The sequence below is a fragment of the Zonotrichia leucophrys genome, chromosome 17, assembly GCF_028769735.1.
Source record: "Zonotrichia leucophrys gambelii isolate GWCS_2022_RI chromosome 17, RI_Zleu_2.0, whole genome shotgun sequence".
NCBI classification, from domain to species: Eukaryota; Metazoa; Chordata; class Aves; order Passeriformes; family Passerellidae; genus Zonotrichia; species Zonotrichia leucophrys.
The window spans coordinates 6386014-6406214 of record NC_088186.1 but is presented as its reverse complement, the minus strand read 5'-3'; the positions used below and the strand labels follow the sequence as shown (position 1 = coordinate 6406214).

Here is a 20201-nt window from a genome sequence, read left to right as displayed (position 1 = left end):
GTTCTGCAAAAGATCACTTTGAATTAGAACTTCCCTTTTGGGAGCCAATTCATTGATCTTTCAGACAGGTTGCAATACTTTCAAATTGGTTTCCATGGAGAATTTGAATGTCCAGGTTCAAGCTGTAAATCACTACAAAAACTCAGGGGGAGCAGCTCTGCATGAAAACCCAAGACCAGGAGAATAAAAATAAATATTATATAAAAGCTGGAATAAAATGAAGCTGTGATTGTGGGATATCAGCACTGCCCAGAGAAGCTGTGGCTGCCTCATCCCTGGGATGTTCAAGGCCAGGTTGGGCTTGGAGCAGCTGGGACAGTGGGAGGTGTCCCTGCCATGGCAGGGAGGGAATGGGATGAGATTTAAGGTCCCTTCCAACCCAAACCATTTCTGATTTGATATCAAGACTAGAGGATGTTCTCTGCACTCATTTTGTGTGGCATTCCAAAGGAAAGAAGTGTTTCCAGGAAAATGCCTGTGTATGGATTCTGGAGGACACAAGCAGGGAATGCAAAACTGCATTCATGAACTTCTGCTGCAGTAACACAGATGGCAAAAATCCCCAACACCAGGTGAAGTAAACTCTGAAACCCTGACTCCATGCATCACTCCAGGTAACAAACAGAGAAAATAAAACCAGATCCTAACAAAGATATTCCAGATCAGAGCACTGGCTATGGTTTATAATGCGAGAGTGCCTCTAATTAAAGAGGAGAACTAATGAGCTCCCTGTGTCCACACCCCCACAGGGTGCACTGAGCAGGACCCTGCACACCAAAGCATTACAGAACTGGCCAAATCCTCTGCACTCTTCAGGGCTATCCAGGTTACTCAAGCCCTCCCAAAAAGACTAATGGATGATGCACAAACGTGGAACACACAGCACTGAGTCTATTTACATTTTCATTAAATGATTCCATTAGGCTTCAGCCTACTTGAATGCCTTCAAATAATTCAGATAAGCAAAATTCTATCACTCAGTTGCTTCATTCCAATAGTTCAGAACCAGATGGAGAAGCAGTAACAAACATTTAATTCAGAGAGGAGTTCAGAAGTGAGGTCATTAGCAACAGAGATCAGAGTCAGGCATACAACTCATTATTTTTACTGGAAACCAGACTCATAAATCCCACTGGCCCTTCTGAAAGCACAACCCTGAAAGACCAACTTGGATTCTTGGAGCAATTAATCCATGGCAGCTAAGAAAACCAGATTTAAAATCCACAAATAACAGCAAGGGAGATGATTACCTGAAGCAATTTACAATTTTGTATAACTCAGAAGAAACTGAAGCTTTTAAATTTCCTTTTTTTTTTTTTTTAATTCTGTACCATATAAATGCTGTACCTTGATAGTTTTGCTGATTTTTGTCCTTCACATTTTCCTTCTTGTCCTCTGTACCTGGATCAACATCATGGAACTCCACCTGGGTCTCAGTATCATCCAGTTTGGGCAATGAGACAACTGGAGAGGAAAGGTAAAAGAGAAAATGGAGACAACAGTGGGGAAAGGTAAAAGAGAAATCAGTAAGAGACTGAAAAAATATAAGTGGGAATAGTTTAAAAATAACCAAATCAAAACCAACCAACCAAATCAATAAATAAAATCAAAAAAAGTAAAAAAACCCTCACATCTCATAAACACAAACCTGGTTCTCTGACAGTTTGGAACAGGAAAATCTTTACTGATAATATGAGTATCTTTAAATACTTGAACTAATTATAAGGGCAACCCCTCAGAATTCATTGCAAAGGCTCCCACTAACAAATGAAGACAAACATTTGTAGGTCCCCTTTGTAATGGAACAGTAAATCAATCTCTAGTGCATTTTTAAATGTTTTATGTTCAGCTTAGAGAAAAGGCTTAGAAGTTTCTCCAGTGTGAGCATTGATCACAAAGCAATCTGCTGCAATCACTGCAGCAAGTCTCAGAATCAGCAAGTGTGCAGCACAGCTGTTACCCAGGGGAAGAAACCAGAGAGGAAAGGAAATCACAGCTCTGCAGCTCCTGACTCCTTCAGGATCTAATTCAAAGCCCTGCCCTTCAGGATTCTCCATGGGTTTTGCACCAATCTGAATTAATTGCTCCAGTCCCATCACCCAAAGTATTTACAACAAATTGTACCATATCTGTGCCTCACCACAATAATGTTATTTTTAACAAGACTCTCTGCAGCCTCTGGGTCTGACAGTGGCTCACTCACAACTGGTCTGAGTTTTATTTTTATATTTACCCTCCCTTACCTATCCTTCACACCCCTCCTCAGTTTTTAATCTAACTGCTAAGTTTATTTTTATTTTTCTATCACCCAAATCTTCATCTAATACCCATTGCTCTGTCTTACAATTTGTCATACTTTGCTGATCATAGTATTCTGTCAACAACTGAGTTTAAATTAACCCAGCCACAGTGGGAACAGACACAGCTGACTTGACTGATCAGTGGAATATTGGAAAAGTTTAATTATCCAGCATAAACAAAATCAGGGTTTTTATACTCTCTTTTCTCCATTACAGGCAGTTTTCATTAAATTTGGCATCTTATTAAGGGAATTTTTAATTTACCCAAACATTGATATATGTGTGCACATGTAGCACCCTGTATTCTGCCATTTATTACAGACCTTACAAATGCACACAGCACTTTTTGTCCTACCAAAATCTGGTTTACATCTTAGTGGCAAACAGAGAAAAAGGTGTTTTTCCAAGGTCTACACATATTTGTCTACTCAAGAAACTTGCAAGGTTAAGCAGTATTGTAGTATGTAAAGATTATCTGCATTTACTTTCTGCTGTAAGAGAAAGTAAATGCAGATCATCTTTATATACTGCAATATACTCCAGGTCCTACTCCATGCAGGGCCAGAGTCACCAGATTTGTTCTTTTTTTACCTCTCCCTGATGTGTTTCCCTGTGCAGGCTCCCCTGGAAGGTTTCCAGCTCCAGACTCATGCAGTAACTCTCCATTAGGCTGTGCCTGAAATGGTTTGGTTTGTATTTCACAGGCTCTCAGACCTTCAGGAGGTGCCCTGGAAGGATTTTGTGCTCCTGGAGCTGATTTCTGCAGCCAGGAGCTCAAGGGGACATTTCCTAATGCCCTGCAGGATCTCACAAGCACAGGCAGCCTGGATTTCTTGGGCAAGGAAGCAGAGTCAGCCTGAAAAAGGGATGGAAGAAAATAGGGAGTTAGTGATTTGTGTGTAACAGCCAAGTGTAGGAAGTATAAACAGGCCAGGAAAAATAAAAATTCTCCTGTAAAATCAGGCAGCTGTCACATTAGTTTTGAAAATAAAATTGCAATACCCTTGGCTACATGAGAAATAAACATTCAGAGAGGCAAAACACCCATTTCTGTGGTACAATTTTCTCTAAGTCCCAGCTGTTCATGCATCTGGAACTTTCCAGCTCCTGAAGCAGGACAGCAAATCCAGCAGTGCCCACCAAAGGCTTTACCCACCAGGTGTATCAATTAGCTCTGGATTTGTGGCTGCCTGAGGAAAACAGTTTCTCACCCAAACTGACCTCTCTAACTGCTACTTCCCACTGTCACTTATATCATAAATGTCTGCCAGACCAGCAACTTTTTCCCTTAAAACCTTTTTTTTTTTTTTAATCTAAGGATCCTTCTCATTTTTCAACAACTCCTAAGCTTATTTTCCTTTCTTCCTTCAGTCTCCACCCAACATGTCCTACTTCCACAGCTTTGAGAAAATCAGCATAACTTTGCATCAGCCACAGAGGACATTTATTCTGCCACAGAGAAATCCTTTATGAACAAAACCATTTTCTTCACCCATCCACTCTATAAATTGCTTCTGAAGGATTCCCATTTCCTGCTGTAACAGACATTTCCTCACTGGAGTTGGGGGAAGCTGCATTTCTTAAGTCACTACATTTTAGCCTCTCACCTTTGGAAGACTCAGCATAAAATAAATGTTCCTTGTTTAAACCCCACAGCATAAACCAGAGCTGTCTCCAAAAAGATAAAAGCATGCCATGTGTTGATGAGAGTTATGGAATTGTGTGTAATAATAATAAAAACCAATAATGGCATGTTCAGATAGATTTAGTTTATAATTTTGCTGTTCATTTGCTCCACCAGTGCTGTTAAGTCCCCTAATTTCTTTCACCACCCAATGCATTCTGAAATACCTTTCCACATTCACTTCTCAGCAATTACAGTCTTTACACAATTTAAAATCATAAAAAGCAAGTTCCATTTTCCAAATGCCACCCTCAATTCCTTTTGTACATATATGAGAACAGTATCCTTCACAGGCTGCAAAATAAATCCAGAACTTCCAGCTAACTAAGCTGCTTTAATAACACCAAACCATTTCCAGCTGTCTCAGGGCTGTGGCACAGACACATTTGTCACCCAGATTACCCAAAGGCCACTTCAGCTGGCTACATCAAATTATTTATAAAAGCCATTCCAAAGCTAAAGATACAGTGCATTAGTCCAAACAAGAAAGCTTTTAAAGCAACTCATTCAGGGGCTGCATTGAGGGTGCCACTGATTAAACCAGAGAGGAATCTGGAAAATGGTGAATAAGAACAGCAAACTGAAACTCAGGGAAAACAAGAACTTGAAAAAGAGAAAAAATTGCAGAAAGAATCAGAAAATCATGGAATGGTTTGGGTTGGAAGGGACTTTAAAGGTCACCTCATTCCCATGGCAGGGACACCTTTCACTATCCCAGGCTGCTCCAAGCCTCATCCAGCCTGGCCTTGGGCACTGCCAGGGATCCAGGGGCAGCCACAGCTGCTCTGGGCACCTGTGCCAGGGCCTCACACCCTCAAAGGGAAGAATTTTTTCCTAATATCCCATCTTCAATATCTCAGTATCCTGCCCTCCTTCACCTTCAGGCCATTCCCCCTTGTCCTGTCACTTCATGCCCAGAACAAAGCCTTATCAACATCCCTTCATCTACAAGCCCCTTCCTTCAGAAAAATGAACCCAAGAGGAACAAGCCAGAATAAAAATGAGCCACTCCTAATTGCTACCTCTCAGAAACCTCTTGATCACTAAAGTTATGGAAACCACTCTTTGCAGAAGGTGCTACAACATTCCCTGTTAGCAGTGCACAAAATCAAAAGCAACGCTCCCCTTTGTCTGCTCTGCAGGAGCCAAGATCTTCAAAGAGTTTTCAACTTCACTTCTATCACTGCTGCTGAAACAATACACAGAACTCTTTAGCAGACACTGTTTTCCCACCTCTTTGGTTGGGATCACAGTCTGCCTGCAGACGGAGGCTTCAAAACTCATCTGGCCCCAGCACAGGCAGCCTGCACTCCCAGAACAGCAAACACAGCAAACTGTCCCCGTGCCACAGGGCACCCCTGGCCACACTTCTCAGGAAGCAAGACACAATGAGAGGATGTTAATAAAACCCTAAAATTGAGATTTGAGTTTGTGGAAGTGTCCCACTGACCCCTCCACAGCCTGCTCCCAGATGTGATGCATATCTGGAATTTTCTAGAACACTTTTGCCACTTAGACTTCATCAGTTCCAAGTGCTCTAGTTGTGTACATTATGAACAAGAAACACAGACTCTCTTTTTCCAAAAGCTGTAATATTTACGAGTGTGTGGTCCCAGGGAGAATTGAAATTCAATTAATTAACGTTCTAAAGCATGCTGAAGTAGGAGATGAAAAGCTCTGAACATTAAGAACAATTATCTAAAATATATTTGGCTTACATCTCTTTTCCTAATATTAAAACTCATACAAAAGCAAGATTTAATATTAGAAATGAAACATATTTTTCCCTTTTTATACATCCATTCCCTGAGTACAAAAAAGAGAATAAACTTACTTCATTTGTTCTAGTAAAAGAAAGTCTTTCATGCTGTTCACCCTTCTTATACACATTTTCTTGCTGATGTTCTGCTTCTGCATTTAATCTTGAATATTTTGACTTTTCTTCTGAGGCTCCTTTTTTGCCTTCATGTTTGAATCTCATGACATTACTCTCTAAAGTCATTGTTTGCATAGCTGCATCTTTCAATTCCACTTTCAACAACTGACTCGCCTTATTAATCTGTGGCACTGCATCTGGATAAAGCTTCTCCTCCCCATCAAAAGCTGATTTCAATTCTGCTCGCTGCTTTAAGAATTTAGTGACCTGCTTGAAATGTTTGAGTTGAGCTCTTAGTTGAATAATCATTTGCCTAAGATCTTTTTCATCCTTTTTCTCTATATCTTCACTTGAACATTCTTCCTCTGTCGTGTTCAGATGATCTAACAGTTCATTTACAATTTTCATTTGTTCTTGTCTGCTACACTCAGGAAAGAGGAGAGAAGAGACATGAATTTAGATTTTTATTTAAGCAAACAAAAATACCTTCCAAGAAACCCTTCTGCTGTGTTGTGACATATCTGAAATTCCCAGGAGGTTTTGTTTTTACTCACTAATGAATTACTCACTAAAAGAGTTTTTGGAACCTTTTCACAACATGAATTATATCATAAATTGCCTCATGATGGTTTTTCTCCTATTTAACACAGAAATATAAGAAATATGAATGGATTTTCAAAAAGTTTACTCTCTACCTTAAAAGTTAATTTATACCAACAGCACACCAGACTCTGGACCATATAATCATAGATTAGCCCAAGTTGGAAAGAACCCACAAGGACCATCAAATTGCAATTCCTAGCCCTGATGTTGATTTTGTGTGCAAATCTCCTCCTCCATGAGTTTCTAATGGAACAGGGAAGATGAAAAGTGAGAAATCAGCCAAAAAGCCTGCAAATACCAGCTCATTACAGACACCAAACTGCCCCATGGATAACTAGCAGCTCATGGACAGCAATGTTTTAAGAGAAACTGAAGCCAAATAAGAGGCATTTAAAGCACAAGCAAGCTCTGAATTTCTAGAGACAATTTCATGTGTCCAACAGAGAGCTGTTTGTGCCATTAAACATATAAACCAGAGTTTTAAACAACTGCATTTGTATCATTTAGCATTTGAAATGGTAGAAGCTAACTAGGCTTTTTATGGCTTCCTCTGGCATCTAATGGCATTAGTGAGAATTCAGCTGTGCAAAGCACAGGCTCATCACCCATCAGCCTGGTCATTTATACTTGAACACAGGAAAAATTACACACTAGAGTGGTAAAGATGACGGTGCTAGAATTACTCATTAGCCAACTTTTAAGTAAAGATAACAAATAAACAATGTTTTCTCTTCATTTCTAAGGGAGTACTATCTCCTCATTCACCACTAACTACTCCTCTGACAACTAAGACAATTTATGCCTGTTGGGAGAGTTTTAAATAGTAATGTGAAAGTACAGAATTGCCTGAGTGCAGCCAAGTGCAGCATGGTGAACACAGAAATCAGGGTTTGACTTGTGTAACTCCACTGGAGATTCTGCTCCCAGCACTGAAAAGTCACAGAATTCTGCACATAGTCAGTCCAGAGACCAGGAAAGCAACTAGAGAAGGAAAAGGAGCTACAGGACAAGGAAAGGAACATGAGAATGATCTACAGCAAACTATAACTCAGTGCTCAACCAGGAGATTAAATGGTGTGAGCATGAAACTGGGGTCAATCAGTCAGGGTGTGTGGTTTTCCTTGCATGGCATTGCCCAGTTCCTATGGAAATGAGCATTTCAGCTGGGCATTGATCAAATCCCAGTGTGACACACACACACATACACTCTTGAATTCCAGGGGTGCCAGTAGGGCTTGGATAGATTTAGGTCCACAAGTGTTTTCTCCTACATAAAAAGTTACCCAAGAACTGAGAACATAGCTCAGCCAGTCCTACACATGGAATAACCCCTTAGTCAAGTGCAGGAAACAGCACCAAGCCCCTAAACTGAGAGCAGCAAAGCCCTGTCCAGATGTGCAGCACCATCCATTCAAAATTATCCCTGTAAAACCAACTCAAATTCCTCCATCCTTAGATCCTTTTACACTCTGTTTTTACAGCAGTATTGTCCCTTCCACCACACCACTCTTCACTGGCCTGTGCTCTCAGATATTTTGGTTTTTTTCAAGAAAAATAGCAGCTACTGTCAACTAAGCCCTTTGACTCTGTTAGACCTCACCCTGGAAACAATCAGTCCCTGCACTAAAGCTCCATGGATCAGTAACTTTGCAGAGTTTCTTTCTTGGAATGGTTTTTTTTTAAGGATTTCTACTGATAGTATGTTTCCTAATTACTTAATTGCATGATAGACTAAAATGGCTCTGAAGGTGCCTTGCCAATCTCTCAGGTAAATTAGACAGTGCCATTATCTAAATTCACTTTAGCAAAATTACCTTATTCTCTTCTCAAATAGAAATACTGTCAAAAGCAGTGCATATCCCTCATACTCACGTAGATTCCAGCACAGATGTTCTATTTTCTCTTAGAGGAGATGTGAGCAAGTTCTCTTCTGTTTCATGTTCACTCATTCCTGTTCTCAAGTGTTTGTCAGTTGTATCATGCTCAAATTGAGGCTTAATTGGGCTCCTATAATGTCTGTCTTTGCAGAAACTCTCTGAATAGCCTGATGGAGTTATCTGTTAAAAAATTGCAAACATTGTCTTATTACACAGGTATGTAATGTTCTATTAAATTCGGGGCTGTAATCTTTCTGTAATCAGGTTCTGTAATTCCTGATGCTCTTTATCTACATTAAGAAGCACCCACAGACATTTTGCTGACTATTTATTAATAGAAAAACTAATTACCATCTATTTCATATGATTAATTCATAGGGATCAGTTGTTTAGTAAGGAGTGAGAAGATTTCCCTGAAGGTCTTTATCTAACAAGAGGTATGAAACTTCTGGAATGTTGCCTGCAGACTGCAGCTAACAATTTTATTAGCTCAGCTTTGAATAATTTGTATTTACAGTACAGATTCTGTCCTGGGATCTCCAGATTCAAGCCCTGATGGCTGGGACAGGACAAAACTTGGAAGCATTCACAAGCTGCCAACTTTCTGTATAAAACAGCATGGATGTGTTATATAAATTCCAAGGGATTTCTACCTGGGATCTCCACAGCCATTCAAACCCCAATTAAACAATCAAAATCTGCAGCAATGACATGAGAACTCAATCTGGGCCCATCTGGGCACAATTCCCATCAGCAACAAGAGCCAAAAGAGTTTTAGAATACATCACTTACCTGTTTATCCACCTCACATGGAAAATCCAAAGATACTTGAAGGCATACCTGGTAAACAGAGAAATTACAGATTTCATAGAGGAAAATATCATCCTTCTTCAACATTACAAACCAGTTTGCAACCTGAGTTATTTTATGATTGCATGATGCTTTATCTCACATTGATTAGATTGAGAGGCCAGCAGATTCCTGCTTGTATAAAATGCAGTTTACCATTTACCAAGTTATCAAGCATTTCAACCCCTACAGGATTTTTGCCTCAATCACAGCAAGTGAATCTCACACAATTTGTACTCCAGGCCTGCCTGCAATGGAGGCAGGAGATCAACCTGAGTGGATGTAAAGGAACACAATTTCAAGGGACTCTGTCACCCCCATTCAGGGTGACTGTGAGTACTCAAACATAAAACAATGAAAGCAATCTTGAATGCAAAACCAGCCCAGAAATACAGGAAAAAGCTTCCAGAAGAAAACATTTAGTTGAAAACAAAATCAGAAACCAAGAAAAGTATGTTTTGTTTGCAAAATACTTTATGCTCTAAGAGAATGAAGACATTTTAAAGGCATGCAGAGAAGACAGCACTGTCCCAAAATGCTCCTACCTGACTGACCCTCTCACAACACTGACTGTTCTGCACCTTCTTGTCATTGTCACCATCTTCAGGCTGCATCACAGGCTTCTCTGGTGTTTCAAGACACTACACAAAGTATGGAATGATGTGAAAATGTAGCACAAAAAAAATACTGTGATATGAAACGTGCATAAATAAGTCAGTGATATGTCTTAAAAGAAAAATAAAAAAGCCTGTAATACAAAGTAACAAACACTGAATTAGATTCCTTCAACAAGATCAAAGAAAATTAATATAAACCCCAGGAATGACTCATATCAAACAAAGTGAAACTTTATATTATATATTCCTTCATTTTTATTTAACCCTTCCTCCTCAGAATTTATAGAACATATAAAAACCATTTAACCTCTCATGGCAAAGGAACTCTGCATCCTCAGTCGTGTCCCCATTCTGCCTATTTTATTTTCCAATTTCCAGAATTTATTTTTATTTGCTACACAATTTGGGCTCTTCTCCAGCATTCAAGAAATAGATGCTTTTAAAACTAAGCACATGTGGCTTGCTGTACACTAGAAAGATTTACTGTGCCACTGAAGGTTACAATCTGCTGTGTCTACGCCTGAATTTGCCCATTTGCAGCAAATGCTGCCAAATCATCTTTTAGTCCCTGTTCCCCACAGAACCCACCTCATTGCCTGAGCAAAGAGGAGGAGGAGGATTCAGCTTTTTGAGGAGCAGCACCCAAATCCCTGATATCAGCATCACTGAGAGCAGGAGCAGAACCCCTTTGGATGCTGCTGAGCACTTCCAGGGATCCAGTGGGAGCCATTCCCTGTGTCCTGTCCCTCCATCCTGGTCCCCAGTCCCTCTCCAGCTCTCCTGGAGCCCCCTCAGCCCCTGCAAGGGATTCTGAGCTCTCCCTGGAGCCTTCTCTTGTCCAGGTGAGCACCCCCAGGTGTCCCAGCCCGGCTCCAGCCCTTGGAGCATCTCTGCGGCTCCTCTGGAAATTCTCTGGAAACTCAAACTCAATAACATTATTATAATTATAATTATGCCCAATCCATGGGCAGGACACAGCCCTGGCACAGAGGATCCCAACCTGTGTGGGACAGAGTTAGTTCTGCTTCCTCAGAACACGGGGAATTAAATGGATGTGTGTGGTTTGATTTTGATTTTTTAATTGAGTATGCACTGAATGTATGCATATATAAATACATATATAGAGATTAAAAAATAGATATATACAAAAATATACATATATATGTATATTTTATATACATATATATGTATATATAAAAATATACATATATATACTAAATTAATGAGAAAACTCCTTTCATCTCCCAACCCCTTGCAGTATAAGCAAGGCTCATGGTTTTAGGTATGAATTTTAAAAGGCACAAACTGGATGGTGCAGAGTATTAATATATTTGCCTTTTACAGTTAGAATTCTATATGGAAAACTGACTTTCAAGCCATGTTTGGGTTATCTTGGTATTTTCATTCAGATTTGGTTCTGTAGGACAACACAAAGTGAAGACAATTTGAAAGCTGGTGAAAGACACAGAGGGGTTTAGGGTATATAACAAATGCATGTATTACAAAATAATTTTTGTTGTAATCATGGGATGCCAAAAGTCCAATAATGTTAACTATTATTTTAAAAAACCTATTTAGGTTGAATCTTTCCTTTGCAGGTTCAGGACAAACCCTACATTTGTGTATAAAAAATTAACTTATTTGCACATGCAACTTATCCATGCAATTCAACTACATTTTATAGGTCAGCATTATTTAGTATCAGCTTTTCCCAGGCTAGTACTTGGTTTAATAAGTGAGGATTCATTAATGAAATTACTGCAGAAGACCAACAGGTTGTAAATACACTGTGACAATAAATCACTGCACTGTGGTCCTGTGTCTGAGAGGCTGACACATCCTGGACTCCAAGGAATATGACCTCATGTGCAACAAAATATTAAAAGAAAATAAGTGTCTTAAGGCCAGAAAGATAATTCTACCCAAAATAAGCTGCCTGTTTGCAAGTATTTCCGTGGAGACTGAAAACCAGGAGAATGTTTCTCCTAAATGAAGCACTGATGTGCTTGGTTTGCAAAGCTCCCCGGAGCCCTGAAGGCTGAAATCACTGAGGCTGCTCCTCTCTGAGAAGGCAGATGTTCAGAGGACAGCACAAAAACAACCTTTTCCTCTCCTCCTTCTCCCTCCCAGCACGAGCAGGAAGCCAAGGAGCAGAGGACAAGGGGCTGTCAGGAATGTGCACATTCCTGATCTGTGCTCTGCCTTTGGGAAGGAAAAGCAGGATGGCAGCATTGTAAGAACCTGAGGAAGACCCCATATCCAAATTCCTCTTATAACACAGATGGCAGTGTCACCCCAGCACTACCTGCCAACAAATTCTAGCTCAAAAAACACCAAAAAAAGAATGTAAGGGGTTTTTGAGAGTGGCTGTTAATATGCAAAATATACTGTTGTGACACCCATAACCCAATATCCCCTTATTGCCACACCTGATAGCTTTTGAACTAACAACTTTTAACTAAAGTTCCTTTCATTTTTGAGCTCCATAGTACCACAGTCATTCTGGCACCGATTAAAAACCATATTTAACTTTCCTATTTCAGTTCTCAGAACGCTGAGGTTTATTTATATTTTACAAGCCTCACTCTGTGTCATTTCACATCTGATTCTGCAGTTTCTTCAGCAAGCAGCCCTGGATGTACCTGTCATGTCGAGGGGATCCTGTCACGATAATCCTGCACAGGACAGGAATTCCTTTGGAATTCACTGTGGCATCCACGGGGATGCAGAGCCCTCTGCAGGATAACGAGACAAACTGCTAAAAATGTTAATTATGGAGAGTGCAGGCACCTGGACAGGGATCACCCACCAGCTCTTCTCCCAAACCTCACTGACACACAAATTCACCATTTCAATAAAACCATGGCACACCTAAAGGTCTGTTTCTAATTTTAAATATACTTTAATTAAAGACAGCATGATTGTGTCTTAAAACTGAAGAAGCAAAAATATTTTGGGACTATCCCAGTATACCTGCAGCACATCCAGGAAAAGACAGGAGCTTTATTCCTGAGTTCTGCAGAAAAAACATTAATTCCACAGTCCTAGTTCTTGAATCAGCCAGTCCTGCACAGAACTGATTCAAATTATTTCTAATCTTGCTCTTTTGAGTTTAATTCAGGAATTCAAGACACAAAGTACCAGCACCATCATCATTCCTTTTGTATTCTTTCCTTCCTCTTCAATACATTTTGCACAAGGATGGAACTGAAAGCAAAAGCCACAAAGGAACATAAAGACAAACACTACCAGTGTTTGAATTACCACAGTGTTTGAATTACCACATTTCAAGTAATACTTTCCAAGCTGGAAGGGTCACCCAGAAACTCTTGGACACACATGTGGGGACCCAGCACCCAAAATGCTCCCAGTGCAAGGATTTTGCCCACAGCTGAGACCAGTCCCAGCTTTGAGGAAATGAATGAAACACCCAGCAGGGATTATTTCATTTCCTGGCACCTCTCAGCAACCCACTACAGTGCTGGCCCCTTCTTCAGGCACTTCTCTGTTTTTTATGAAGAACCAGCCATGTGTTTAAGTGAGCTGAAGTTCTATTCCTTGGGTTTTGTCTACACTGAACCCTCCTATTTTGAAGATGCATCAGAGATCTGAAGGAAACTCTTAAATAATTAGACACAACCTGAGAATGACTATGCAATAAAAACAGACTTTCAGGAATAACTAAAATGTTTTTTAAGATATTGCTTTCTTTGTAAAGTTAACTATTTCCCTCCTTTTCAATTGACAAAACAAACAGATCACAGACCCAATTAATATTTAAATGAGGATGTTGCTTCCCTAAAATCAACTTGACACATCACTGAACACTTGCACTGAGCTGCTTCTCTGTCATGCTAACATGTTAAAGTTGTTTACATCATTAATTTCAAAAGTTATTATAAGGAATTAGCAACCTCAGCCCCAAGGGCTTTACACTCCTGCACTGATGTAAACGACTCCAAAAGGCAGATTGGATGTGAGAGTCAGACTTTAAAACAGAAAACCCACCTCTCTGTGGTTTAGTATTTCCAGGGCTTCCTTTCCTTGAGAATCCTTTGTACAACACCCAGACTGTCTTGCCTTAAGCTCTTGATTAATTGACTGCAGCTCTTTGACCATCAGGAGCAGGTCAGCAACCTAAATAAGCAAAGGAAGAACAAGCAGAACTGGTAACATCCAAACTAGAGGGAAAACAAATGATGGCAGATGAATCTCCAGCTAAATGCAAACTGCACTGGGTTTGTGTATCTGCTCTGTGTTCATCTCCCAAGGTATGGAAACATGAGGTTGTATTTGTGAATTAGTGTTCAAGGGACCCTCATTTGGAACACTGTAGTTCACAGTCTGTGTCATTCTTATTAAGTTTAGGTAACAAATTTCACAACTCAGTAGCAAGAACAAACCTGAGGGCACTGACACAAACAGCTGATCTGAAAAGAAACATTTAATGTAATAAAAAACAGCATTACTGGAAATAAGCAGCATTCAGGAACAAGATGTTCTTCCTTCTCCAAGCCCCTTTAAAAGCTCATTCTGAGCAGTTTCACAGACACAGAATCTGACTGGGCAGTTGGGTTCAAAACTCTCATGGCCACAAAGCCATGAAGTGTATCAAGAAGTCTGGAGAAAAAAGTGAAATTTTCTTATCAGACCAATTAATATACTTGGAAAACCAGGTCAGCTTTCAGTCACACCCATTTTCCAGTAAGAAATTACCTATAAATAACTTTTGCTATTGAGTGTCCCTGAGCCTTCTGAAGGAACATGCTCAGAGATAAAAGTGGTGAAACCCCAGAATGGCACTGGGACACAATCTGGGGCTTTTTTAGGGACACCTGTTCCAAGTAAGACAAACTTCCTTCCTTCAGACTACCCACCTCCAGAGCATGAGCACCTGCCTACAATTCAGCTGTCCCTGAGAAACAGAAAAACTTCACTTATGCTCACTCCCAACCAACCAGATTCAAAATTATTCCTTGTCATGAACTGGTGCATGGATCAGATGTCACTGTGCAGGATCAAGAGAAAGAGAAGTTTTTGAACTTCAATACTGATTAATTGTTTGGGCTGCATATTTCATCTCTAAATTTCAGTTCTCCTTACACAGAATAGAGAACTTATCCCAGGGTTATTTTATAACATGCCCTATTTACCAAAAGATTTGCAAATCCTGGGGTGTAGTGTGCTATACAGAATATAGAGTATAGACACCACCACCTCCATGATTAATAAAGGTGCATGAAATACACACTGTGGGATGCTCAAGGCAAAACCTTTCTTTGGAGATGATGTAGATGAAGTCTGAAACTTGTACTGAGTCAAAGCCTTGAGTTCAGGTGTCCAAGATCACAAACCCTGGCTGGAAATCACTCAGCTCTCAGCTGGTTCTGGAGCCCATGGGTGTAACAAAGTCTAAATAGTTCATAAAAGGTGGGTCACAAACCACAGAGATGGGAGCTTCAAATCCTTGCAGATCTACCCAACTGCACCTAGAAAAATGCTCCTGTGAGAGACACAGAAACTAGAAACAAAGCAGAATTAAGCCATTAGGAACAGTAAATAATGAAAAAGATCAATACCTTTTTTTTAAGTTCTTCCAGAGACAGATGGTCTATCTGAAGGCTTAAATGGTCTTGTTCTCCTAAACAGATACTCATATAAGATGTTTGATCTCCACAGAAAGATAGAGTTTCATCTGCCAAAATAGCCAAGGACAGACGTTATTTCAGAAATTCCATTTGCAGGAAAACACAGCACAGAATGCACAGGACATTTCCAATAAGAACCTTTCAGTAAGTCTGTGGGAGGCCACTCAGAATGTTTCATTCCCAAAATAAGCTTTCTGTTTAATTGAAAAAGATTTGTCCTCATATTTCTTTGTGCTTCTGTCACACAGACTTGCTGCATTTTCTGTGGCTGTATTTTCTGTGGTTATCAGCATGAGTTGTGAATGTTATTCTGAATTATAATTTACATATTTAGCATTACAATTAGAAATAATTTTTAGGAAGGATAAGTTAGGCATGAATAGTTATTCTATTTTAACTATAGTTTAACAAGGTCTCAAGGAAAAATGCCAGGTTAGACAAAGTTAATGAACTTATTTTGCTTTTGGGTCAAAAGAATGCAGTAATTGGATTGAAAATAGTTACTTATTCATTGCCTCTATAACTGCAGGAATTATTTATGTTTCAATAAACACCTGTTTATTTACAATATAAATGGCAGACAATTCTAGAAATAAATCTCATTAAGATAGGGAGAAAGCATAACTAAATTAGGACAAAGAAGAGACATGCAAATCCTTCTCCCAGTTCTGACACTGATCCCGTGGCTGCTGCAAAGACCCAAAAAGTCACAAATCATTACTAATTTTCCAACCTTTATTCCCACCAGCCTCACCCTCAGCACAACAGCTCCTGAGAACCCTGGAGTATCCACAAGAACCTTTGGCCCAGCCTGGTTGTTGATTATCTCTGGGCTTTTGAGGTTGGAAACTCTGAAACAGCTGAAGTTTACCTTTTGTCACTTATCAGAGCTGTCAAGTGCTGCTAAAATTGAAAATCTAAGTTGAAAGGGGAAGTGAACAGGCTTTACTGTTATTTATATATCCCCTATGGGATAAAACAGAAACATCTTGTACATATGCAGTAAACTATTTAATGATACCCACTTATATTATTCTTTTCTATATCTAAGAATATACTAAAAACACCTCCCAAGACATACAGCAAAAAAGCCAGAAGCTAAGCTATATTTAAAAGCTCTACTTTTTCTGAATTACTAAGTAACAAAACTTCTAGGTATTTTTTTTCTTTCTCTGGAAATACTTCTGTTAGGAGGAAGTTACCAATCCCTGAGCCACAAGCTCTTTGGGAAGTGATTACATCCCATGGTCAGAAAGTGATCCCATGGCCACCAGGTGATTCCAAGGCAGGAATCTCTGATTTTTGTGGAACACAGTCAATTCTGTGGGTACAAAGCTGCAGGCAGCATGAAATGATCCCTGCAGTAGAACTGCCATGGAATTTCTAACATTTGCTGCATGGAAATAAAGAAAGAAACTCTCCCTCTGTATGTGCCCTGATTGCTCCAAGGCATTCTGTTACAAATCCACCAAATCATCTGTATAGAAAGTCAAAAAGAAATCTTTTTGCACCTTTCAAAAAGAAATATTTTCACACCTTTTTTTACTCTCAAATATTTTATCTCCATGCCAGCAAACTGACTGTAATAAAACCACTTTTCCTTTGTGCTAGAGGAGGGTTGAGGTGGGCATGGATACAAACCTTTGTGATTTTTAATGTCCTTAATCTGATCTTGTAAAATCTTCTGGAGATTCCTGTTACCTAAAACATCTTCCTCCAGCTGTTTTCTCAACATAAAAATGTTGTTCAGTTCCACTTGCAAGCTATTTATACTGGGGAAAAAAGGGACAAATAAATCTCTGAGATTCAATTCAAAACATTTTGGTGTGCACTGTTTTCTCTCCACTCAGGCTTGCAGCCATTCCCCATTCCCCATGCCTGGGTTTCATCCCACACTTCCATCATTCTGATGCATAAGCACAAACAAATCCCTACATAGAAAGAGGAGATTAAATGTTTACATACACAGCGTTTTCCTGCTCTTTTGGGCTCTGCTGCCTAAATCAGCTTCCCCATGACAGAGCTCTTCTACCAGCCTCTTTCTGAGCAGTGCTTTTTAAGGAAAATCTAAATTACTATCTTCTAAAAACTGTGCCAGAAAAATATCATTATCACATAATGCTGATGGCTTTGTGTATTCCATTATGTGGTGACCATGGAAACTTTGTTCCCTTGCCACAGAGCTCCACCAGATAATCTAATCCTGCACTTAGGAAAAATATCAAAAGATTCTGTTCCATTGAAAATAGGACCCAGACATAACTAACTGTTTTATTTCTTCATTTATCCACAGTCTGTAAAAAGATCCCTTGAGTTCTAAATTGTCTCAATTGTCTCAGTTACCACAGTGGGGAATAAATGTTCAAACTTAGAATTTATAATTTTTGAGGTGAATTAATTTTTAAGCAACTTTGCTACTGAAGCTCTTCAGCATCAGCTGCCCCTTGCTACATCTTCCCACACCCTTCAACTACACCAACAAGGCAGTTCTGATCAATCTGTAAAAAGATTTTAAGTGCTGAAAATAAACCAACCTGAAATTGCAATAAAATGAAATAAATTTGATTTAATAAAAAATAAATAAGAGGCTGTTACTGAATTCTTTGTATTATTTATTTTTGCATTTACTTCCCTTAGTGCTTTAAGATAAATTAAGCTGCTGCAGAATTTCCAAGTCACTGCACTAAATGACAGAGAATTCAGTGATCTTTAAAAAAAAATTTCAATCCACCTGATGGGAGACTGTACAGGAGCACAGAGCACATCATACTTGCATGAGAAAAACAGAGTACTGCAGATGCACATTAATTAAAAGGCTACATGTATGAAAAGCCTCTCACTCTGTCTCCTGACAAGTGTGCTGTTGTCAGGGGTTCCTGCACAAGAAACTATTGCTTTAAACAATTCTTCCTCATACAAGAGCTTCTTTGAAGTGAGAGCTCTCTTAAATGCTCAGCAAAAAAAGATTTAAGAGTAAAACCAAACCAACACATGACTAGAAGCCAGGTAAGCACATTTTCTCCTTTCCATGAGTTAAAGGTTTTATAAGAACAAGCCCTGATTCCCCTCTTGGAGAGAGAAAGAATGTCTTGGTCCTGACATCCAGTAATTCATTTTGAAAAATAACCACCCAGGTTGCTTAAAATAAATATTGCCTAAAAGAAGATGTCAGCAAGAAAACAGATGTTTGCCCAAAATCCATGTCACTGCTGATGGCAATTAAACCCAGCTTCCTCATCTGTGTATCTGCAGGGCTTGTTTACCCATTCCCCAGAAGTTTGGGATTCAAGCCCTGATGAAGTTTCCAGCATGTTCCAGCCCCTAAAACAGGGAGATGGAGGGAAAAGAGCAGCTCCAAGCCCTAGCTCACTGTGCATCCTCTGCTGTTGTGGCACAACAGGCACTGACTGCTCCATGCATTCCAAAATCACAAAATCACAGAATCACCAGGTCGGAAGAGACCTTCAAGATCATCGAGTCCAACCCAGCTCCAACAGCTCAGTTAAACCCTGGCACCCAGTGCCACATCCAGGCTTTGTTACACACACCCAGGGATGGGGACTCCACCACCTCCCTGGGCAGCCATTCCAGAACTTTATCACTCTTTCTATGAAAAACCTTTTCCTAATACCCAGCCTGTATTTCCCTTGGCACAGCTGGAGGCTGTGTGCTCTGGCTGTGTCAGTGCTGCTGCAGACAGAGCCCAGCCCCAGCTGAGCACAGGCACCTTTCAGGAGCTGTGCAGTGACGGGGGCAGCCCTGAGTCTCCTTTTCTCCAGGCTGAGCACCCCCAGCTCCCTCAGGGCTTCCTCACAGGGTTTGTGCTCCCAGCCCCTCTCCAGCCTCGTTGCCTCCTCTGGACACACTCATCTCAACACCATTCCCAACCAGAGGGGCCCAGAACTGGACACAACACCCAAAATCGCACATCAGGGATCAGGAGTAATAATCCTGATCCTACAGAAGCTCACTGCAAAAGCCCAGTGATTACACCTGCAGTTCTGGGTTTGCTTATTTGAAAGGAATTCTAGAACAGCCAGTTTTGGAGCTTTGCTGTCACTGCTGTACAGAACGTGGAGCCTCTCCCTGCCCACAGAGAAGGAGCCACTGCCAGGTCCCACTCTTCATGTGAAATCAGAAATAATCTCCATCAGCTGACTGCTAGCATTATTTGTCATTATTTTTTCCAGTATCTAAAGCAGGTCCTGAGCTGTGGCCAAGCACAAGCTGGCATTGCTCTAAGTGTTTAACTCACACACAGATCTCATCCAGTCTAGTGCTGCTTCTCTTTATGGCTTCCAAACCACAGTGGTCTATAAAACAACTGCAAAATATATATAAACATCCCCCAAAGCTGGCAGGTATAAGCCACTGCTTTCAGGAGCTGGCTCTAAAATGTTTTAAATACTTCATTAAGAAATTTGCAATTATAGCAGTAAATTATTTATAAAACATTTCAATTTCATTTGTCTACAGACTAAGAATTTTCTTTATGATAACATTTCCTCCTCAACTGCCAAGCAATAACAGGATACAGATTAGGCTGCAAATTTCTTTCTGAATTGTTGGGTTCTTTGATTTTAAAAGGTTAAAAACCACTTGGTCCTGCCACCCTTTTCAATGCTTTGCACTGAAAGTGTACTATGCAAACTTCAATTACTCTGTTTTGTTTAACCTTCTCCCAAATCTTGCATATTTATATTCTCATGAAAATTCTCACAGTGTCACTTTTAAGATAAGCATTATC

The 20201-nt window shown here is 40.0% G+C and overlaps 1 protein-coding gene across 4 annotated transcripts in view; it reads right to left on the bottom strand.

Moving 5' to 3' along the window:
• Window positions 1–20201, bottom strand: part of CDK5RAP2 (CDK5 regulatory subunit associated protein 2) — a 70271-nt gene that overhangs the window by 25819 nt on the left and 24251 nt on the right. For all 4 annotated transcript variants that reach the window (XM_064727671.1, XM_064727674.1, XM_064727672.1 and 1 more), the window contains 9 exons: window positions 17096–17226; window positions 15386–15501; window positions 13815–13943; window positions 9735–9830; window positions 9133–9180; window positions 8336–8520; window positions 5819–6281; window positions 2892–3156; window positions 1348–1464 (listed from right to left, as the gene is read on the bottom strand). In XM_064727671.1, the coding sequence (XP_064583741.1) occupies window positions 1348–1464; window positions 2892–3156; window positions 5819–6281; window positions 8336–8520; window positions 9133–9180; window positions 9735–9830; window positions 13815–13943; window positions 15386–15501; window positions 17096–17226 (1550 nt within the window). The remainder of the gene's footprint in view (window positions 1–1347; window positions 1465–2891; window positions 3157–5818; window positions 6282–8335; window positions 8521–9132; window positions 9181–9734; window positions 9831–13814; window positions 13944–15385; window positions 15502–17095; window positions 17227–20201) is intronic.